Genomic DNA, 24,404 nt, shown 5'->3' on the forward strand with positions numbered 1-24,404 from the left:
TTGTATATATGTGCCACAATAATTTTGCTGAGTGAAAGAAGTCAGACTAAAAAAACAAGTGTACACTGTATGATTCTATTTATATAAAATTCTAGAAAATGCAAACTAATCTACAGTGACAGAAGGCAGACCAACAGTTGCCTGGGTGTAGTGAGGGGCCGGTGGGAGAAGCTATAAAGTGGCTCAGGGAAACTGGGGTGGGGGGGGGTGATAGATATGTTCATTATCTTGAGTGTGGTGATGGCTTAACAGGTGTGTTCATATGTCAAACGTTATCAAATTGTATACTTTAAATATGTGCAACTTACTGTCAGTTATACTCAATAAAACTGTTTAGAATTTTGGAGAATTAAAAAAAAAAAAAAAAAAAAAAGCCAGGTTGGGGCAGGGGCGGGTGTCGAAGCGTCTGTGACCAGCTGGGCACAGTTCTCTGATTGGCTGACGGTGAGGTAACAGGGTGGTATCATAGGGGTTCACAGGTTCGGTCCTTAGCCTCCAGGAGGCCTGGGGCTCTGTGCTCAAGTTCATCAAGTAGTTAATGTCTTCCATTTGGTGGAGGCGGGGAGAGGGAGGTGAGTCACATCTGTAAAACAACTCAGGAAATGTGCATCAAATACTGCTACCTAGGTACCGCAGAGAGGAGCTAAAGCAGAGGATGCGGGAGAAGGCCTGTCCTGGGAAGGCCCCATAGGGTCCTGCTTGGTTACAAAGGGACAATTATTCCAAGACTCTTAAGTGTTCATTGATAAAAATTTGATTTACAATCCTCCCTAAGATACCTCTAATCCATTAAACAAGTTATATTTCAACTATGATTTCTGAGTAAACACTGTTCTTTCCTGAAAGACGTGTTTATATATGAAGCACAGTTTTTTTTTAAAGATGACTGCTAAGTTATTGATCATAATAACAGGAAACATTATCCTCATGCTTGCCATGTGCCAGATATTCCTAATCCTCAAGACAACAACTATTATTGTTACCACTTTCCAGATGAGAAACCTCATAGTGGTGAGGTAACTTGTCCAAGAATGAAGAGTTGGAATGAGAATATATACATAGACAATCTGACTCCAGACCCTACACACACTTCACTGTACCTTACGATACCCAGATGAAAGTAAAGCCGGTATAGGTAGTGAAAAGTGCCAGAAAAGAAGCTTTCGATTGCCAAGGCTTCCATTTCAAAGACATCCATCTCAAATAAATGTATTGCCAGCTGTACGGCACATACACTAGCTAAAAAACCCAGATCAGGGGCTTCCCTGGTGGCGCAGCGATTGAGAGTCCACCTGCCGATGCAGGGGACACAGGTTCGTGCCCCGGTCCGGGAGGATCCCACATGCCAGGGAGCGGCTGGGCCCGTGAGCCATGGCCGCTGAGCCTGCGCATCAGGAGCCTGTGCTCTGCAACGGGAGAGGCCACAACAGTGAGAGGCCCGCGTACCGCAAAAAAAAAAAAACAAAAAAAACCCCGGATCAGGAGCCAGGCCACTTCACCCATGGACTTCCTCTTTCAGAAAGCCCTGGGTGACCTAGAGAACGAAACACCTGAGTGACCCGACTCTTCCCTTCCCGTGTCCTAATTCCCACCCTTATGTTTTAAATTCACCGATGAAGTGTAAACCCGTGAACCCCCATGCTTCCCTCCCTCCACCTGACCTCCTGTGTGGCCCTTGGGTGTGACTTGTACCCTACAAGACTTGTGTGTAATAAAACTTGTTTTTTTTTTCAAAGTTCCCTAATTATTGTTGCTGAGGTGCTCTTGCAATCATGTTACCAAGCGCAAGCTCGTTCAACAGGCCAGTAAATCGGGGGAGGAGGTGTTGGGGCAAGGAGTAATGGCTTAATTCAGAAAGCTGGAATCCAATAAGATGGCTGCAGGAAAGAAGAAATTAACATATCACCTCCCCCAGTCTGGCAAAACCAGGAGATATTTGCAAAACTTACAGCCCTTTTTACTTTACCTCCTCACCTCCCCCTCTCCCTGTTCTGTAAAAGAAACTAGCATCCAGACCCTGGGATGATGCTTCTCTAGGACTCTAGTCTGCCACACACAAAATGGAATACTACTCAGCCATAAAAAAGAAAAAAATCTTGTCATTTGCCACCACATGGATGAGGCTTGAGGGCATTAGACTAAAATTAAATGTCAGACAGAGAAAGATACGTGCCATGTGATCTCACTTATACATGGGATCTAAACCAACTAACAAATGGAAAACACTGAACTCATGTGGAGAACAGAGGCACAACGGGTGAAGGGGGTCAAAAGGTATAAAATAACAGTTATAAAATAATTAAGTTGTTGGTATGTAATGCACAGCATGGTGACTATAGTTAATAAAACTGTACTGCATATTTGAAAGCCGTTGAAAGAGTAGATGTTAAAAGTTCTCGTCACAAGGAAGAAAACATACACTGTAAACATAGATATGCACAAAAAATTCACAAAACATTTTCTCCAAAAACTTTATTCAACAGAAATTATAATAATAGGCTTCAAAGTAGAATCTAGGAGACACGTTGTTACATTACTCTTGTTTCATTTATCAGTATCGTGATGCTATCAAGAAAGAAAACTGAAATAACCAGTGACATTTGCCACACAGGATGCTTGTTCCTGTCATCTCTACCAAATAATATCAAGGAATGATATAAGTCCATCAGCTTTAATGGTCGTATCTGTGAAGCTAACGACAGTGTATGAAAGGTTGACTTGTGGACAAAGAGAAAACATGAACTCTCACAATAGCTTGCTGTCTGGCTGTGATGCCCAGCGGCAAGTTTCCTCATGCACTGGCTTTCTTCAATCAGCGCCATATCCTACAGGTATTATCCTTGCTACCTAATAAAGCAAATTTCACAAAGTTAGTTTTCTTTATTTTACTCACTTAGCTCTCTCTGTTTTTACAGGTTGACATTTCCTGGGTCATTGTCGATGATCAGTATGTTTAATGTGCTAGAGCCTCGGTGCCCAGCTGGAGAGCCCCTCAGCAGCTCAGGCGTTTGGGGGGCGGGAATCTTTATTTTTTTTTTTGCATTTTTCCATGTCAGTCATAAATTGGGCAAGTTCACATTCTACCTACGCACCCCCGCGAGATTCATGGCATCTGAGAATTGGAGAGGACCGGAGAATGCAGCCACATCGGCCGTCCCTCTGCTTATCTCCCCACCCCACCTTCACACATGGCCACGAGGTGGAAATATGGTGACTTTGAACATCTCCAGGTTTGAGTGACTAGCTTATGAGGGGACAGCCCATCCCACTTTGGAACGTCTCAAAATGTCAACAGATTTTTCTCATCGTCGGTCAGAATGTGAAATTTGCATCCTCCCGCCCGCCCCACGACTATGATCGACACTCTTCCAAAGCAGCCTTGATACAACTCCTCCCCCAGGGATGCCATTCACATTCTGTCTGTGGGAATGACGGCCCTGGTACGGAGCAGTGCTGGGCGCTGCTGCTTCTCTCAACCTCAGCAGCCAGGCAGGTACCATCGATAGAGGAAGTGTGAGGGCTGCACGGATCAGGAAAGCCTGTGAACACCGCACATTCCCCGCAAAGGCACCTCGTATTTTTAAAAGTGTCATGACCACACCAGACAGTTTCTTTCCATTTAGTGACTCTAAACCCTCAGGCAGTCCACTAAAAAATGCAGTTAATCACACCGGGGTCTGACAAGAAACAGGACAGATCAGTTCAAACCCGGTGCTCTGCTGAAGGCCAGGCAGACGTGTCACCCCCATTCTCATAAGCGCTGGCATCTAGTGGGTCAGTATTTAGCATGTTGGTGCTTTGGGAAATACTAAATAAATCGATAATATCTTAAAAGAGCTCAGGCATTTGAAGGCCACCACTAAAACAAGGCACAATCAACACATATTCCTTCCCTAACTCTCAGGGTCTTCTGTGGCTGAGGGGAAGAGGTACTGCATAGCTGACCCGGCTTAACATGAACGGTGTAGACTAGGAAAGCCTGGCCCTCAGCTCCTGTGCTTCCTGTCACAATCTCCCACCTCCTTCCTCATTGTGAGAAAGGATCCAACATTCTTTATTATGGCCTTGTCTTAGGAGTACCTACGTTTTAGTAACACTCGCTAACCGTAAGCCCAAAGGAAGTAATCTGCAATTTTAGAAATTATCCATAATTAGGTGGAAAGGGGTGGTATTTCAGGGCAAAGGGGAGATTATTCTCAGCACCTCTAAAGTTAGATGATTAGGAAGCTACCTAATCAGCCAATATATAAAGCCAACTTTGTATATGTGACATTTCACTTACTAGACTAGTTAAGCAATGTGAAAATCTTCTGGACACAATGAGAATCACTAAGAGTTAGGCAGACTCGCTCCTCTGTGCCCTCTGAGGGCATCCCTACCCAACACCACTGTAGCATCCCACTCCCTGCCAAGGTTTCCTCCAGAGGCAGTGCACTAACGTAGTGCCATATTCTTGTCATTTTTTTCCCGTTTCCACAATCTAAATTAACCTGATCTCAATCCAGTTCTTATAAAATATCGCTAATATAATTTATTCACAATAAATCATTAATCATTGAAAAATTGCTCAATATGTGTTCTTTTCCCCCAATATTAATGTGTCACGAGGGGACATCCAAGGAGAAAACAATTTCACTCAAAGAACAAATCTCTAATGGGCTATAAATCCCACTGTGAAGAACTCAGGTCCTGACTTGTTTTAGTTACTAACATTTACTGCCGTCAACTGAGTATTGACCATCTGATGGACTGTGCCTGGGGAAATGTAGTAAACAGGAAGAAGGCAGGCTACTGAATTCTTACTTCGCCTGGAGCAACTGAAACTGAGAATTCATAAAGCCTTACAGTCAGTGGCAGAGCTCACTCCTGTGGTTCTGCAATGCAACTAAAATGAAATAAAGGACATAAAAGGCACCAAGATGAGCTAGGGACCCTGGTGGGGATGGGGGTGTCTCCTTTTGGTATCCAGCTTCGTAACTCTAACAGCCAATTTGAAAGGAAAACTAAGTCGATGGTGTTTATTTCTCCCCTACCTGTAATGATTATGTCACCTTTATAGTTGAAAGCACATGAAAAGATTTCATCTGTGTGTCCCTCAAGAACCTGGAAGCACTGACCCGTCTGAACATCCCAGATTCTAGCTGTTTTGTCAGAGCTGCCAGTGAGAAGACGGTTCCCTTGGGGGTTGAAAGAAATCTATAAGCAAGAAAGAAGAAAAGTGACCACAGGTTTGTGTAATTTGATTCCCACTATATTTTTAATCAGCAGAAAGGGGACATTACTAAGCACCTGTCACCTTCTCAGCCTGGTATTTATTCTTACATAGAACAGTTCCTTCAGGATGGGAAAAATATTGCAGGGACTAATACATGAAAATTAAAATCTAGACAGTAAAGTTTGATTGCCCACCCGTCACACACGGTTCTAAGATAAAAACCAAAGCTCCGTCATACTTTGAGTGTTCCCCACCCAGCTTCTTTCCAAAGGCTCCTGATGCCAATCTCCCCACGCAAACCAAGAGGCAGAGCCCTGGTGTGGATGAGAACCCAAGCCAGGCATCTTCATACCCACACCTCGATGTCACCGCTGCAAACCAACTTTCTGTCATCACAAGCATAGGGATCGTCCCTCAATCTGTGGTACAGAATGTCAGGGCCACTAAGGGAGGACTTTCTGTCTGCTGCTACTTAAAGCACAGAACTTTCCATCAATGTGTCCTGAGAGCCCCTACATGCCAGGCATCGTCACATGGTATCTGAGCAGCAGAGAAAAGTGTTAGTCCTTGGTTCCTCTGGACATCATGCTTATAACCTTTTCTAAAGCATCAGAAGATGACAATTTGGGCCACTTCCTCTGTAACTGAAGGGTTGATGAGGGCAAGTCCCAAGGCCATGGCTTTTTTCATCACAGTGTCACTAGGACCTAGCATAATGCCTAGCACAGTGGGAGCTTTCAAAAAGTATTTGCTGGGCTTCCCTGGTGGCTCAGTGGTTGAGAGTCCGCCTGCCGATGCAGGGGACACGGGTTCGTGCCCTGGTCCGGGAAGATCCCATGTGCCGCAGAGCGGCTGGGCCCGTGAGCCATGGCCGCTGAGACTGCGCGTCCGGAGCCTGTGCTCCGCAACGGGAGAGGCCACAACAGTGAGAGGCCCACATACCGCAAAAAAAAAAAAAAAAAAAAAAAGTATTTGCTAAGTGAATGAACGAATGAATGAATGAATACCTTAGCTTGGCACCCCATAGAAATGCCATCACTGGATGGCAATTCAATAGGTAATATATACTTAACAAGCATAAAATGCAGTAATAAAGTTTGAGAACTCTATTCACACACACACACACACACACAAACGTGCGCTTATTGAGTGTGACACACCAGACTCTCAGCAACATGGCCTGGGCTCCCTCTGTGGCCTGTCTCCCACGGTCACACATCCCATCCCTCTTCCTGCCAGTCCCCAAGGCCTCCCAGCCTGTGAAGAAGATGTGTCCTGCAGTCTCAGAGACCAACCCTGATGGGCAAGGGGGCAGTGGCCACCAGCAGCAGGTGCAAAGGCAGGAGATGGGGAGACAGCACAGCAGCGGGCGGCCCCGGGCTCCAGCAGGAGCCTGCAGAGACTTGAAACCATCAAGCTGATAGTTTACAAGGAACGAGAAATCTATCTCAGGTATGAGACCAAAGAATTGGGCCAAACTAGGGGGTGAGAGTCACCAGTCCCAGCCTTCAATACAATATTCTGAGGACACATCTAAACCTCAGATCCCTGATTGGATGGCCCTGCTCTGTGCATAAGCTTTTGGGAGGAGCTGATATAAAATCCTAAACTACAGCTTTCAAGTTTCAAAATAGGTCATTTTTAACTTCGTTAAGTGTTAAATATTTCCAGGAAATACTTCCTCAATTGCATCTAATCTACAGGACACTTGATATTTGCTGTGCAGCGTGTCTTTTGCGTAATATAAACTTGTGTGTTTACTAGAACTAGGAAAAATACTTTATTAGCTTCTTAATAGCTTTAATAAGTATTTTTAGCTAACAGAATCTTTTGCTCATGGCTGAGGAGAATGCTGTTTTATACTTTGTAAAAGGTTTTAGAAATCATTTATTATGCTGAGTTTCAGGACACTTTTAAAAATACAGTCTTTAGGTAACTGATTTCTAGAAAATGTGAGATAACTGGCCAAACCTTGGTACCATCAGTGCCAATAGACCTATTTATACTAAGCCAGCTGCCTATTTTTTTGAAAATAAATAAATTGCTCCAAATGAGAAAGCAACTCACCTTTGAAATTTCACCTACATGGCCTTCCAATTTGGTAATGCATTTTCTCGTGGCTGCACTGAAAACTCTTGCTGTTCCTTTTTGAGAGGAGTTGAGATATATATAAATTCATCTGAAACACAGAACTTTGACACATGCCCTGAATTATCTAAATATCTATCCCTCTGACACACACACTCTGTGCTAAGTTTGTCTTCTTGCCTGCGGTGAGAACCAGCCACTTAATACTTAAAATGCAAGCTGGTTCCACTGCAGGAGAAGAGAGTGAAAAGGAGTCTCTCTAGCCCCAAGCTTATTAGAAGAGATACTGGGTTCCAAGGTAGATGGGAATGGGGAGACAGGAATCCAAAAAGAATAAAGTTTTTAAGAGAAAAAAGGGGAATTAAAACAAGTTCTGAGAGGCTGAGGATGAAATAAACAGCAAGACTAACATCATACACCAAATATGAGTCTAGGGTTGCAGAAGATCGAGAGGCCTTCCTGAGAAGAAACAGCGTTCACTACTCAATGAATGAAGAACAGGCACTAAGAAACCCCTTTCAACAGAAAAGGCTAAGAGAATGGTTTGTTCCCTATCAGGTCCCCAATGCCCAGAAGTGCCAAACTCATAGTAAACACAATAAATAGATGTAGGATGGATGGATGGATGGAGGGTAGATGGATGGGTGGATGGATGGATACATGAAGTACAATAGTAGATACATTTCGTTAGAATTAAGGAATAGAGGAGTTGGGGCTTCCCTGATGGCACAGTGGTTGAGAATCTGCCTGCCAATGCAGGGGACACAGGTTCAATCCCTGGTCCGGGAAGATCCACATGCTGCGGAGCAACTAAGCCCATGAGCACAACTACTGAGCCTGTGCTCTACAGCCCGTGAGCCACAACTACTGAGCCCGCGTGCCACAACTACTGAGGCCTGTGCGCCTAGAGCCCGTGCTCCACAATAAGAGAAGCCACCACAATGAGAAGCCTGTGCACTGCAACGAAGAGTAGCCCCTGCTCGCCGCAACTAGGGAAAGCCCACACAGCAACGAAGACCCAACGCAGCCAAAAATAAATAAATAAATAAATGTATTTTAAAACAAAAAAAAAAAGAATAGAGGAGTTAAATAAGCATAGAAGGAGAAAAACAGAAGTAGTAAAATTGCTGTCAGAAAAAAAATTAAAATTTATCTGCCCAGGTGAAGGATGCTGTCTCACCACAAATTATAGATTACATCAAGGTAAAATTAGCAAGGATAGGGAATTGTCAGACAAAAACTGTAGACAAAACAAAAATTGTAGACAAAACTGCTATGTTAGAATTAATATGATTAAAATATAAAACTTGCAACTTGGCTGGACATTTCAAAAGCCTTAAAGAAAAGTGATCCAACTGTTTTAAGAGTTTGTTAATAAGAGAGATTGGTTCAAGATAGCGGAGTAGAAGGACGTGTGCTCACTTCCTCTTGCAAGGGCACCGGAATCACAACTAACTGCTGAACTATCATCAAGAGGAAGACACTGAAACTCACCAAAAAAGACACCGGACATCCAAAGACAAAGTAGAAGCTGCAATGAGATGGTAAGAGGGGCGCAATCACAATAAAATCAAATCCCATAACTGCTGGGAGGGTGACTCACAAACTGGAGAACAATTATACAACAGAAGTCCACCCACTATAGTGATGATTCTGAGCCCGACATCAGGCTTCCCAAGCTGCGGGTCTGACAACAGGAGGAGGAATTCCCAGAGAATCAGACTTTGAAGGTTAGCAGAATTTGATTACAGAACTTCGACAGGACTGGGGGAAACAGAGATTCCACTCTTGGAGGGCACACACAAAGCAGTGTGTGCATGAGAACCTGGGAGAAGGAGCAGTGACCCCATAGGAGACTGAACCAGACCTACCTGCTAGTGTTGGAGGGTCTCCTGCAGAAGCGTGGGGTGGCTGTGGCTCACTGCAGGGACAAGGACACTGGCAGAAGAAGTTCTGGGAAGTGCTCCTTGGCATGAGCCCTCCCAGAGTCCGCCATTAACCCCAACCAAGAGCCTGGTAGTCTCCAGCATCGGGTCGCCTCATGCCCAACAACCAAGAGGGAGGGAACCCAGCCCCACCCATGAGCAGACAAGTGGATTAAAGTTTTACTGAGCTCTGCCCACCAGAGCAACAGTCAGCTCTACCCACCACCAGTCCCTCCCATCAGGAAACTTGCACAAGCTTCTTAGACAGCCTCATCCACCAGAGGGCAGACAGCAGAAGTAAGAACTACAATCCTGCAGCCTGTGGAACAAAAACCACATTCACAGAAAGATAGACAAAATGAAAAGGCAGAGGACTATGTACCAGATGAACGAACAAGATAAAACCCCAGAAAAACAACTAAATCAAGTGGAGATAGGCAACCTTCTGAAAAAGAATTGAGAAGAATGATAGTGAAGATGATCCAGAACCTCAGGAAAAGAAAGGAGGCAAAGATCGAGAAGATGCAAGAAATGTTTAACAAAGATCTAGAAGAATTAAAGAACAAACAAGCAGAGATGAACAATACAATAACTGAAATGAAAAATATACTAGAAGGAATCAATAGCAGAATAACGGAGGCAGAAGAACAGATAAGTGACCTGGAAGACAGAATGCAGGAATTCATAGCCACGGAACAGAATAATAAAGAAAAAAGAATGAAAAGAAACGAAGACAGCCTAAGCGACCTCTGGGACAACATTAAATGCAACAACATTCACATTACAGGGGTCCCAGAAGGAGAAGAGAGAGAGAAGGACCCGAGAAAATATTTGAAGAGATTATAATTGAAAACTTCCCTAACATGGGAAAGGAAAGAGTCACCCAAGTCCAGGAAGCACAGAGAGTCCCAGGCAGGATAAACCCAAGGAGAAACATGCCGAGACACAGTAATCAAACTGACAAAAATTAAAGGCAAAGAAAAATTATTAAAAGCAACAAGGGAAAAATGACAAATAACATACATAGGAAAACATATGAAGAACACTCTTTGACAGAAATCACAGCAAGATCTTTTTTGACCCACCTTCTAGAGTAATGGAAATAAAAACAAAAATAAACAAATGGGACCTAATGAAACTTCAAAGCTTTTGCACAGCAAAACAAGACAAGATGAAAAGAAAACCCTCAGAATGGGAGAAAATATTTGCAAACGAATCAAGGGACAAAGGATTAATCTCCAAAACATATAAACAGCACATACAGCTCAATATTACAAAAAAACAAACAATCCAATCAAAACATGGGCAGAAGACCTAAATAGACATTTCTCCAAAGAAGATATACAGATTGCCAACAAACACATGAAAGGATGCTCAACATCAGTAATTATTAGAGAAATGCAAATCAAAACTACAATGAGGCATCACCTCACACCATTTAAAATGGGCATCATCCGAAATCTACAAACAACAAATGCTGGAGAGGGTGTGGAGAAAAGGGAACCCTCTTGCACTGTTGGTGGGAATGTAAATTGATACAGCCACTATGGAGGACAGTATGGAGGTTCCTTAAAAAACTAAAAATAGAATTACCATAGGACCCAGCAATCCCACTACTGGGCATATACCCAGAGAAAGCCATAATTCAAAAAGACACATGCACCCCAATGGTCACTGCAGCACTATTTACAATAGCCAGGTCATGGAAGCAACCTAAATGCCCATCAACAGATGAATGGATAAAGATGTAGTACATATAAACAATGGAATATTACTCAGCCATAAAAAGGAATGAAATATGGGTCATTTGTAGAGACACGGGTGGACTTAGAGACTGTCATACAGAGTGAAGTAAGTCAGAAAGAGAAAAACAAATATCGTATATTAACGCATATATGTGGAATCTAGACAAATAGTACAGATCAACCGGTTTGCAGGGCAGAAATAGAGATACAGACGTAGAGAACAAACGTATGGACACTAAGGGGGGAGAGTGGGGTTGGTGGGGAGGTGGTGGTGGGATGAACTGGGAGATTGGGATTGTCCTATGTACACTAATATGTATAAAATACATAACTAATAAAAAAATAAAATCTTTAAAAAATTTTTTTAAATAGAGAAAAAATTTTTAAAAAGAGTTTGTTAATAAGACAAAGAGATCCAGTATAGATTAGTACATTAAATTTTACAAAAGCATTTTTAAACTTCAGAAAACATAAAAATAATATAGCCTGAAATTGTAGTTTTTTATAAGATAGAAATATGAATAAGACACCAAAAATTTCAGCCTTGAGAGTAATTCCAGTGAAAATGAAAAAGGTGATAAATATAAAAAAACAGATTGTAGCTGCACAGGCAACTAACTCTGTTGAATGAGATCTAATTTTAAGAAGGGAATGAGGAGCAAAGACCAGAGATAAATAAAAAAAAAAAAAAAATTGCTCTAAACATCAAGACTTAGGAGGGGCAGAAGGAGAAGAGGTTTACAAAACAAAGAAAAGAAAAAGAGTTTTTTGGAAGTAATGTGTTACCGAACAAGGAAAGAATCACTGCTAGGGAAAATAACAGATGATAGAAAGGACAAAACTAAAAGAATCAAGCTTATATATTATTCTCATCCATCCGTCAGCATCCTGATTCCTTGTCCCTGCTTGTTTCTTCCCTCATAGCACTGACCAACTCCTGGCATTCTATATAATCTAATATTCTATATAAAACACATGCACAGTATCATTTATTGTCCCCCTGTCTACAACTTAGCTCCAGGAGGAAAGAGATTCCCATCTCTTTTGTTCATTGATATATCCTATGCTCCTAAAACTATTCCTGGCACAAAGTAGGTACTCCATATATATTTAGTGAATAGATTTTTTGTATAAATGAGAATGATATTTAAAATGAAAAGGGCAGATTAATTATAGTTAAGGGATGATTTTTAAAAGGAAAGATCTGTGAGAAGATGAGAAAGTAAATAGTTTAAAAAATAAAATTCTCCAGATTCAGGGTGTTTATATTCCAGGATGTAAAAAGGACATGTATGTATGATTAAAGGACCATGTTTGAAAAGTCCTAGTGAGTAAGAGAATGAGCATGCAAATATAATTTTGAAAAGAGAGACAATAATAAAGACTGTAATTAAAATGAATCACTGGCAAAATTCTACAACTGATTATAACACAAAGTAACTACTTAAAAGTATGTTAGTCACCAGGAGCAAATATAGGCAAAGAACAAGTGAACAAATCATGCCTGGGAAGAGCATTCCATTTTTGCCAGAATCTCTTAAAGGGCTGTTAAGGAATTTACACAAGCACGATGTAAAGTCACATATGGTCATTAAGAGAATTAAACATATGTGTAGCATCATATGTGATTATCAGAGAGGTGACTTAGACAGAGTGGAGGCTTGCTCATGTTGTCAGGGAAATGACACAGTCATACAGCAGCATGACATGCATTCACAGGAGGTGACACAGACATAGTGTCATGTGTGGTTATCACAGAGATGATGTAGACATAGGCTGGCGTCAAGCATGGTCATGAGGGAGATGGCGCAAAGTCTAGGATCAAATGTGGTCATCAGAAAGATGATGAAGATAGAGTGTAGTATCGTATGTGTTCATCAGGGAGATGACCTAGACACAGCATAGTGTCTTACATTGTTGATGAGAAGATGACACGGACATAGTTTAGAATCAAGGAGATAGACATAGTGTCGCATGACACATGACCATTGATAAGATGATCCAGATGTAACGCAAGATCGTACATGGTAGTCGGAATGTTGATGTAGACACAGTGTGCACTGTGTGAGGATATCAAAGAAATAATGCAGCCATAGTATAGCATGATGTGTGGTTCTCAAGAAGATGAAAAGACATAGTGTAACACTGTACAATAATACATCCCAGCAAGCAGATAATGGAGACATAGTGTATAGTCATCTGTGGACTACAGGGAGGTGGCACATACAGAGTGTAACAACATATGTGGTTATCAGCAGGTGACACAGATATACTGCAGCACCATACATGGCCATCATGGATATGAAACAAGCTATATCATCACACACAGTTGTCTAGGAGATAATGCAGAATAGGGTAGCACTCCACATGCTTGTGAAGGAAATGACATAGACATGGTATAGCATCACCTTTAGTTTTCAAGGAGATTACATGCACACAGACGTTCATAATACGGGATTATCAGAGAAAAATCTTATTTTAAATATCATACATAGTTATTAAAGAGATAACGCACCTAGAGTCTGTCATACAGAGTGAAGTAAGTCAGAAAAAGAAAAGCAAATACCGTATGCTAACACATATATATGGAATCTAAAAAAAAAAAAAGGTTCTGAAGAGCCTAGGGGCAGGACAGGAATAAAGACACAGATGCAGAGAATGGACTTGAGGAGACGGGGAGGGGGAAGGGTAAGCTGGGACAAAGTGACAGAGTGGCATGGATATATATACACTATCAAATGTAAAATAGATAGCTAGTGGGAAGCAGCCGCATAGCACAGGGAGATCAGCTCTGTGCTTTGTGACCTCCTAGAGGGATGGGATAGGGAGGGTGGGAGGGAGATGCAAGAGGGAAGAGATATGGGGATATGTGTATATATAGCTGATTCACTTTGTTATAAAGCAGAAGCTAACACACCATTGTAAAGAAATTATACTCCAATAAAGATGTTAAAAAAAAAAGAGATAATGCAGTCATAATATAGCATCACATGTGCCTGCCAAACAGATTTTGCATATATAGCACTGCATCATATGTGGTTGTAAAGGTGACAACACAGACATACTATGGCATCATATAGTGTCATCAGTGCGATAAACAATAGCATAACAACATACATATTTACTTTAAAGGGATGTAGATATAGCATAACTTCATTTGTTATTGTCAAGAAAATGATGCAAAGTATACAACTATACAGTGCTGTCAAGCAGACAATGAGACACAGTGTAGCATCAGACCGTGGTTACCAATAAGATCAGACGGACATGGTGTAGAATCCTAAGTGACATTCAGGAAAGTGATGTATAGCTCATTATGTATGTTCATCATGATGATTCACTAGACATGTGAGAGCAGCGCATGTTACAAAGGAGACAATGCAGATTTATTATAGAACCATCAGTGGCAGTCAAGCTGATGAGAACAACATAGTGTAGCATAACGCATGGTCGTTAGGGGGAGATGACCCAAGATACACCAATGTATATAGTTATCAAGGAGATGAAGATCTAGTTTAACATCATATGTGGCTGTCAAGGAGGTGATGCAGACATTCTATAGCATCACATGTGATTATCAAGAATATGATAGAGACCTAGTGTACTGACGTACATCATAGAGATGAGGCACATGTAGTTTCTATCATAGCTGGTCACCAGGGAGATGACCTACAGTGTAGAATCACACGTGTTTATCGAACAAAACATAAATCTCTCCATAAATTAAATGTACTGACAGATTACCTACCATCAGCCGAAGCCGTCGCAATAAGCTTTCCAGTGTAATCAAAACAGCTGTCTAGTATTTCATCACCATGGCCTGTCAATGTTGCCACACATTTTCCATCTGTAGCATTCCACAGCTGAAATTTTTTTTAAAAAGAAGAAGATGACAAAGACTATGACTTCCTATCTAAAGTGCAAAGGTGGCCAGAAGTAGTCTTCACGACATGTTTATGGCTGGCTAAATTAACTGTGCCGAAATCATGTGTATAGTTTTCACATGTTTGTTCATTTTACCTTGATTCATGACCGGAGACCACAGCCAACCATCTAACAAGGCACACTTTGGACACAGAGAAGACCAAGGACAGACATTTAGAACGGGTAGACAAATCTGCCACTACATGAGGAAAAAAATCTCCAAGTGCATGCTTCTCTGATTGGAATGGAAGCATCCTCTTTTCATGCAAAGGGCACCAAATGGTAAAGAGCTTGATCTAAAACTACAATACTAGAAAATGAAAAGCACATTAAGATTATAATACATTTGGTGTATAACCTATATATCTAATAATAATTCTAGAACATAAGCTCTTAGCAACAGAAACGTAAAGGCAGGGAGGCATTGTGTTGAGACTTCGTGAAGTTCACTCTAATCGAACTTTAATAAAGGAATAGAGGGGCATTAAACAAAAATAACGCGCCTTTTAAAATAATAAGATCTTTCAACACATTTAAATCAACTAAAACTATTTTACATCATAATTTCTTCAAACTTGGAGGATCAGAAACTTGAAATTTAAAAATTACCAGTTGTTGATAAATTAATGTCTTAATTTTATAGCACCTTTAAAATTTGTTAATGTTGCAATGAATACCTGACACTGTATAAAGTACAGACATAAGAATTACAGAGCAAAGATATTTCTTGAGCTCACCATGCAGGTTCTGTCCATAGAGCCAGTTAATATCAGAGAGCAATCCCAGTTGAATAAGGCACTGCTGATCTCAGCACAATGCCCGATTAAGGTGAACACCTTCCTACAAAATGGAAATGGTTCAGACTGGCAAAAGATTCCTCAGTCAAGAACGTGTACAAAGAATGATCTCAAGCCATTGGTGTAAGAGTCTGAATTTTACTTTTCACAAAATAATATCTATGATGACCAATCAAAGATGGCTTAACTGTAGCTCCAAAAAGAGTCAACTAGGCTACTAATTTAATTTCAGCAAAAAATATACTTAAACTTTTAACAACCCAAGATAACAACATTACTTAAGACAACACTTCAGAAAGGCATGGATAAAAAATAATAAAGGTAATCTGAAGTTCTAGAACTATTTTTACACCAGATAGGAGGACCCCTTGGTTGTTCAGAAACTACCCATCAGTCGTCTGAGAACCTTTCCTTCCCTCTCATTTCTTGTTGCAACCATTTTGATCGGTACCCCTGATAATTGGTCCCTCTATCAAAACGCAGACAAGTCCAAGAGTGGAGTTTTCCAACAAAAGTAGGCTAATTTAGTTAACTTCTTAGCAACTAGAACCAAAAATAATTAGGAAGGAAGTTGAAGTTCTTGGACAAAATTAAATCTGGGTCATTAGCCATGATTTTATTTATTCATGATACCCATGCCTACCATAATGACAAGCCATTGAAATCTGATTACATAGTACATGGAATAAATAATAGCTGTGTAACCAGGCTATTGTTAACATTCTCCTTTTATGTTACTGTTTGGCATTATTTCGTCAGAATTCCAAGGAAGCATATATTTTTGGTGGATCAGAAAAATCATTAAAGAATGAATTAATTTGCTTTCAATGTGTCCCTATTCCTATGGAATCCAAGGTAAAGAATAGATTTAACATTAAGCTGATAAATAACAAAGACTATCTTCTTAATCTTCTGATGCAGGTTAAAAAAAATTCTTAAAAATCAAGAATACCTTCCAGTATCAGCATCCCACACTGTAACTGTATGATCGAAAGACCCCGTAATGATTCTGTTTCCTGAGGTGTTAAAGGACAAAGAGATGATTTCAGCTGAGTGTCCCTAGAAAAAGACCAGATATCATCATGCATACCTGTAGATGAAACGATTTCTACAAATGTATAACATAATAGTCTAAAAGAAAATGCTAAAAAAGGCAAAGCTCTATAGGGAGAAGAGAGATCAGTGGCTGGCTGGATAGGGAGAGACTGCAAACAAGCTGAAATACGTTTATGTGCTCAGAATTTTAATGTTCAGCTCCATTTAATTTTAATAAAGGACACGTGTAGAGCAGGACACGCACCTTCCAACGCTCTTAGGCATTTATCTGAAAGAAGAGGCAGTGAAGAAGCGTGACCCACAGAAGTGATGAGTACGAAGATCAGGAAAAGTATACTTGCATGAATAAAACGAGGCTCTCTGATTTAAGAAAGAAAAACTCTTGGTGTTAGTTAAAAACACTGATTTTCCTCTTTTTTTCTAGTCCATTTTAACTTTTTCTAGAAGGAGAACTTCTAGGAAAAGTTCTCCTAGAAAGTGGATCCTATTTTTTAAACCCATTTATAATCTGAAAGAATAAAATAATGTGATTTCCCATCCAATTGTCCCCACTGATTGCCACAGAGCATCACACTTTTTTGCTTGGTAGTTTTCGCTGAGGCGGGAAGAAGTGGAGGGTAGCAGTCATAGGATGGTTCTGGACGGACATGTGGTGGCGACAGACAGGGGCCCCTGCCGAACCACACCACCAGCATCCACTCTGCGGGCAGTGCCCTTTGGCCTTGTCACTTCCTGCCCCTTGCCCCTTATACTTCAGACTTTGTAATACCAGAGGCTTCTAAGGCTGGAGGTTAGAAAAGAAGGGAGTTTCTTTAAGAAATCTTCTGGCAGGTTCCTCCACTTCTGCCTCTTCCCAAAGGCCCCAGCCTCCATCTCCTTTGCTTTTAGCCAGGTAGGTGACCATAGGTTTTAAGCAATAGTTGGTACGGCTTACAGACTGAAGTTAGTCAAAATAAAAAGCCCATCTGGGCTTCCCCAGCACGTCCATTTAAGTCTTTGGGAATAGTCAGCAAACCAGCTGAAACACTCTTCTACTACAGTCTGAAAACCAATCGCTCAAAAACATCTTCTAACTTAGAGTTCATTTTGTAATAAATATACAAATAAACACAAACACAAGGGACTTCCCTGGTGGCGCAGTGGTTAAGAATCTGCCTGCCAATGCAGGGGACACGGGTTTGATCCCTGGTCTGGGAAGATCCCACATGCCGCGGAGCAACTAAGCCCGTGCGCCACAACTACAGAAGCCCGCGTGCCACAACTACTGAAGCCCGTGCGCCTAGAACCCGTGCTCTGCAACAAAAGAAGCCACTGCAATGAGAAGCCCGTGCACCGCAACGAAGAGTAGCCACCGCTCGCCACAACTAGAGAAAGCCCGTGCGCAGCAACGAAGACCCAACACAGCCAAAAATAAAAATTAATTGATTTATTTATTAAAAAAAAACCCACAAGTAAAAGGCTTACCCAAAGGAATAGCTAATGAAAATGTAAAACTCTTGATGTTATTAACATTAGTAACATACTGTGAGAGTGAACACTTCCTCTCCATTCTGAATGTCCCACAGTTTGGCCGTTGTGTCCATACTTCCAGTAGCCACCAATGTGCTTTGAGGATTAAACGATAAACACACCTGAATTACATGAAACGAGAGAGATGTTAGAAAGATAGAGTTTTAAATTGTTAATTCTAACATAGAAAAGCTTGGAGACGTGACTCTCTCAGCAGATTCAGCCTAATTCTTTGTACAGATATGCAGCAAAATACCAGATACGAGTAGCCATTTATCTGCAGGTAGATCCTGACGCATTCTCCTCTTGAGAAGAGGCTGCTGTTCTCCCACATCACGCAGCTCAGGCTTGGAGAGGCACTGGCTCCCCTTAGTCACTTCCAGACCATAGGAGAACAAGAACAAAAGCAAAGCCCAGCTCCTTGGAGATTCATGCTATCTGGCTCCCATCTTTTTTTTTTTCGGCCACGACGCGGGGCATGTGGGACCTTAGTTGCCCAACCAGGGATCACTCCCACGGCAACACCCTTACCTTGATGTCACCTTTTCTAGAAGATTCACTACCAATACACCAGTCTCTAGGTACAATTTCCCAATACTTCTACTTTCTCTCTTCCTTACCAAGCCTCCCCTCCAACCTCCCCATAGGATACCTTCCATTTCATGTAAACCCCTCTCTTTCTTCCTGGCCCATTATCCCCCATTCAAATGACACCTGGAAGCATCACTCCTGCCAGCATCCCAAAACTCCAAGTCCCTGTCTTTTCACCTGCACTCTTCATATAACTCCTAAAAACTTGTATCAATCTGGGATTTTATCTCTCATTTGCCTGCACTACCCTCAACCAAGGCAGTTGAAGAAAACAGTATAGCAGATACTAGTGATGTTCATTCATGTCTTCTGTCCTCAGCTGTGGCCTCAGTAGCTTTCCCTATTTTGTCTAACACGCCTCGGATTCAATATATTCTCCCATTCCCCATTTTTGCTTCCACTCCCATCCTCATTCCTCCTCAGCAGATAACCTGGCCTCCTAATACTTCCCTGAAAAAACTTACCTATCAGTTGAGAACTTCCTCCCCTGGCCCTCACTTTCCTTTCCTCCAGTCTCAGATTCAGAGGGATCACTTTGCCATTTTAAGACACTATGTTCCCTGTACACCTAGGAGAGATGAGCCCACCAACTTTTCCTTCCCTCTAGAAGGAGCGAGATCCTTTCCAGTGGCCTGTAAGTATGCTTGAGCTCTTCCCACATGAAAACAAATCCTCCCTTGACTCAACATATCCATTTTTTAACTACCTTTATTTCCCTTTACAACCAAATTCCTTGGAAAAATAGCCTACCATCACTCACTGCCCATCTTCCACTCTTCAACTCTACTGGAACTCAATGTCCAGTTGAGAGGCTTGTTGGTCTTGATCATCTCACTTAACATGCCTGAGGTTCTCGATATGTTCTTCCTTCTTGACTGCTTTGATAGTGCTCTGCTTTTCTTCTCTAACTTCTTGTCTCCTTTATTGTATCTTTTAAATTTTTCTCTTCTCCATCTTCCCAAGATCCCACCAGTTTTCTCCCTACAGTCTACCTTTCCCTTTGGGAAATTTCAATTGTTCGGTGGTTTCTACTGCCACCCAGATGCCGGTGACTCACACATCCACGTCTTTTGCCCAGATCTCACTGCTCGGTTCGGCCCCAAAGAGCCAACTGCCAAATGGATGCCTCTGTTTGGCCATCACACAGGGAGACCTTAATCACTCTGTCTAAGACATGCAAATCACACAAAGAATCCTGCTTCTCTCTTATGTACAGACTTGGTGAATGGCGCTGCCAGCTGCCTGAGTCTGAAATCAGGGAACCACCCTAAACACTTTGTTTGCTTCATGCCTCGTGTCTACTTGGTGACCCAGTCCTCCTCCTTCCACCCCTGACCTCTCTCACATTCGCCTCACCAGCCTCACAACAGAGCTTTGTCATCTTTGCTTGGGTGGCTACAAGATCCCCACTGGCCCATATTTCTGATATTATCCGCTGCCCATTTCTCCTTCACAATGGCAAAAGAATGATCTTCCCAAAATGCAAAGCTGACCATGCATGCCCCTTCCCAGCTGAAAAGTCTCAACAGCATGGCAATATCTCCAGGATGAAGTCCCCATTCCTTAGCATAGCATTTAAGACCCTTTAGAAATCTACAAGAAGGCCTCCCCTGCCTCCCTCACTTCAATCACACAAAGGCTGGGATGTGGCTTTGCAGGGTTACAGGTGTGCCAGGCACTGGCACATTTAGCCCAGACAGCTGGGCAGCGCCAGAGATCCCCGCCAGTCACCTCTAACTGTGGGAGCGGCTCTTCCCAGCGTGTGCATCTCCGTATGAGCACCTTCTGTGCGCGGAAGGCTGGGAAGCGCTGCCCTGGACGCTCAGAGCCACTTGAGTTCTAAGCACAAACCACGATTACACACCTCCTCTGGGCGTTTGCTGCTGCAGCTCCCTCTGCCTGGAACGCACCTGCCACCTCTCTGCAGAGTCTTTCCTGAATACCAGTCCTGGCCACGGAGGCTTGGCCACTCCCTCTGTGCCCTCACTGAACTCCCCGCCAACTTCTAGCCCACCTACAACACATCTTTAAGCTTATCCATGGACACCTCTACTCCCTCTACAAGACTGCAAAATCCCTGGGGGACCAAGAACTACATCTGATTCTGTTTGGTACCCCACACACATAGGCCAGGGCTTCACACAGTCAATGCTTAGTAAACATTCATTGGATTGATGTTGTTGACTACGAAAAATACGAAATGTCTTCCTAGGAACTATAAATAAAGAAACCTTTTCAAAATTCCAAGGGAGTATGAAAACATGGCCACACTAGGAGAATGAGGATTCTGTCTTTCTTATGACCCTGGACAAATTACTTAAGCGCTCTATGCCTCAGCATCCTTAACTGTAAAATGGGGAAATAGCTACCCCTTACGGTTGTTATGAGAAACAACTAAGCTAATATATGTAAAGGGCTTAGGACGGTGCTTCAGGCATGTTGAGTGCCACTAAAGGGTCAGCTACAATTTCTAACTGCAGTATCCCCAGTGTTTAGCAAAGTACCTTGAACATAGCGTGAGCTCTTGTTGGATGAACATACAATGAATTTGAAGGATGAATATAAATAAATTTTTATTCCTAAAATAAGTAGACTGTTTATTTTTAAAAGCTATCACTTGTTCCATAGGGTGCCAATGATCTCACTAATTGTTATAAAATGTAACACAGAATTGGCCAAGGACAAGGGCTTCCCAATAGTGAAAGCCATTTTGAGTATCAAACTATTTATGCAAATTTGAGTTCTAATTATATCCAGAAAACAATCAGCTTAGATATCTTACATGATATAAAAAAGTTGTTTTAAAAGCTACTTTAAGAACTTCGTCAACCCTCATCACGTCAGTCCTCTAAAGACAAGTCAGTGAAAGAGGAAAAGTCAGGTTGGGTATTGTGTTCATTCCCATCGTTTGCCTACTTAGTCAAAGCAGGATATGGGTCTTTTACAGCATGGGCAAGATATTAAGACTAGAGTAGTTTATAAATTATATCAATACCACCATACATGATACATAGAAACTGAAAATATCAGATAGGCTTTAAAATTAATTATAAAGGTATAGCCACTGCTTTTACAATGGAATTCTAAAAAGAAATAACAATGATGTGATGTGCCAGTGTAAGTTCATCAGTTGTAATATACGTACCACCCTGATGGGGATGCTAATAATGGAGCATGCCGCGGAGGGGAAAGGTGAGAAATCTTTGTACTTTTTACTCAATTTTCCTGTCAACCTAAAACTGCTCTAAAAAATAAGTTTTACTGAAAAAAGTTTTACTGAAAAAATAAGTTTTACTGAAAAAAAAACAAAACAAAAAGAATGACAACATAAAAATATAATAAAATAAATATACTCACTATTTCTGCTGTATGACCCCTAAAGGTATGGTAACAGTTTCCGGTTTCTACACTCCATAGTTTACAAGTCTTATCAAAGGATCCAGTGGCAATTCTGTCACTAAGATTTAAAAAGAATATATATGGAATTTGAAAACAAATTCAACCACAGTATTTGATATACTGAATTAAGAGAAGAGATATTAATACATGGATCTCTATCTACTCAGAAGTTTATTTCACTTTTAAAATAATAACCTATCCAGTAAATCAACTATACTCCAATATAAAATAAAAATTTTTTAAAAATAAAATGAAACAACAAGCAATCTTATATCTATTTCAGTGAACTCTATAACAAACTAGAGTTCTAATTTTTGAATAGTATCGGTTTACATGTTCAGCCCAGTGCTATAAACATCAGCAGGAACTTGCTGTCAGAGAGCTCCCAAGGGCAGAGAGTCAGCCCTGCAAAAGCTTGAACCCTTACTCACCTCTTTACTACTGTGTGAACCTGGGAAGGGTATCTGAACTTTATATACGTTATATGAAACCAGCAATACCTATCCCAAAGCTCCTTTAAGCACTGAAGAAGGTATTTAAGAGGTTTTCAAAGCACATGTCAGGCACTCAATAACTTTTAGTTCTTTGTCTTCCTCTTTTCCTTCCCCAATAGATAGAGGGAGACATGAATAAAAGAATGAATGGATTAATAAGGAATAACTGAACAAGTGAATGTCTTTTTACCCATAAGGATTGTTGAATGCTACGGCATAAACCACATTCCTGTGACCCTCCAGGGTGTGAAGTTCCTCTCCAGAGGCAGTGTCCCAGAGTTTGCATGTCCGATCATAGCTTCCTGTGATAAAGCTAACACAAGCAATATAAATACACCACAAGGTGAAACTAGCAATGTGTTAATAAAGACCTCATTGTTTTTGCCTGCAAAATTATAACCCCATTTACCTTGCTTTTTACAATGGAAGTTGTGAAGGCAGAACAAACAAATTGGGAGCAATATCTAACCTTTGACCTGGAAACTTTCCAATTTTAACCCAAACCCAAAAAGGAGTTACTAGTTACTAAATAAAATAAAGAGTAATCCTTCCAATAATCATTCTTACAATATAAATAGTTATATCATTAAATAATGTTAATGATCAGTAACATTTTCTGAAAGTCTAATATATCTCAACAAATAACATCATTCTTCCCGTTGGTCAGACCATAAAGTCTTAGCATCACCTTTGATGCCTCTCTTTCCCTCACATCCCACACACAATCTATCAGTAAATTCTATTAGCCCAGTCTCAGAATACATCCCTAGTACATCCCTTCTCACCAGCTCCACTGTCTCCATCTCTTGCCCAAACAAATAAAACCACCTTCTAATAGGGCTTGACTCACACATGTCCCTTATAAATCTATTTCCCTCACCAAAATTGGATTTATTTTGTTTAACCTTCCTCAGATGGCTTCCCAGTGATCTAGAGGAAAATTCAAACTTTGCTTGTGGTCCGCAAGGCCAGCAGTCCTGGCTACACCTGGGACCTCAACTTCTCCCGAGAGCACACCCTGATCAGCCATATTCCCCTTCCCACTAGTCTCTGAAGAACTGTATTGTTTCTTTCATACATGCTAGTTCTTCTACCCGCCTGGTTTACCACCATCATCCCTAGGCCCTGGAACATGACTGACACACTAAGTGTTCAATAAATATTTGTTTAATATTTAACAATCCTTTAACGTGACTATTCTACTATAGGAATCGTTAGTATCAATATATTGACCTCTAATAGCTTAAATTAAGAGTATCTTAGTTATTCCTTAAATACTCCATTAGGAAAAATATTTCCCAAGCACAGAACAAAAAGCACAAAATTGAAAAGCCAGTCTTAATGACAAGTGGTTATGATAAAAGGTGAAACAAATTCTGATCCACACCCAGCTAAACAGCAAGGCTGACAAGGCAGTATATCTGTGGTTCTCTTCTAGGCATTTTCCTCCTAGCTTCTTGGGGAATGTAAATTGGTATGGTCATTATGCAACAGAGGATGGTAGTTACCAAAAAAAAATAAAAATAGAACTACCATATGATCCAGCAATCTCATTTCTGGGTATATATCCAAAGGAAACAAAATCAGGATCTCATAGCGATACCTGCACTCCTATGTTCACTGCAGCATTGTTCACTATAGCCGAGATATGGAAATAACCT

The 24,404-nt window shown here is 41.2% G+C and overlaps 1 protein-coding gene across 8 annotated transcripts in view; it reads right to left on the reverse strand.

Annotated features, from left to right (window-relative positions):
- Positions 1-2,457: 2,457 nt before the first annotated feature.
- Positions 2,458-24,404, reverse strand: part of DAW1 (dynein assembly factor with WD repeats 1) — a 31,108-nt gene continuing 9,161 nt past the window's right edge. Inside the window, exons 5-13 of one of the 8 annotated variants that reach the window (XM_067740327.1) lie at positions 22,934-23,056; positions 22,208-22,307; positions 18,274-18,381; positions 16,647-16,753; positions 15,635-15,737; positions 14,722-14,836; positions 7,283-7,359; positions 5,118-5,196; positions 2,458-2,847 (exon numbers count right to left, since the gene is read on the reverse strand). In XM_067740327.1, coding sequence (XP_067596428.1) covers positions 2,813-2,847; positions 5,118-5,196; positions 7,283-7,359; positions 14,722-14,836; positions 15,635-15,737; positions 16,647-16,753; positions 18,274-18,381; positions 22,208-22,307; positions 22,934-23,056 — 847 coding nt within the window. In that variant the 3' untranslated portion in view covers positions 2,458-2,812. Of the gene's footprint in view, positions 5,197-7,282; positions 7,360-14,721; positions 14,837-15,634; positions 15,738-16,646; positions 16,754-18,273; positions 18,382-22,207; positions 22,308-22,933; positions 23,057-24,404 lie in introns of all 8 variants that reach the window. The other 7 variants (XM_067740326.1, XM_067740325.1, XR_010944193.1 and 4 more) reach the window with 7 other exon arrangements.

The sequence above is a fragment of the Pseudorca crassidens genome, chromosome 6 (genome assembly GCF_039906515.1).
Source record: "Pseudorca crassidens isolate mPseCra1 chromosome 6, mPseCra1.hap1, whole genome shotgun sequence".
NCBI classification, from domain to species: Eukaryota; Metazoa; Chordata; class Mammalia; order Artiodactyla; family Delphinidae; genus Pseudorca; species Pseudorca crassidens.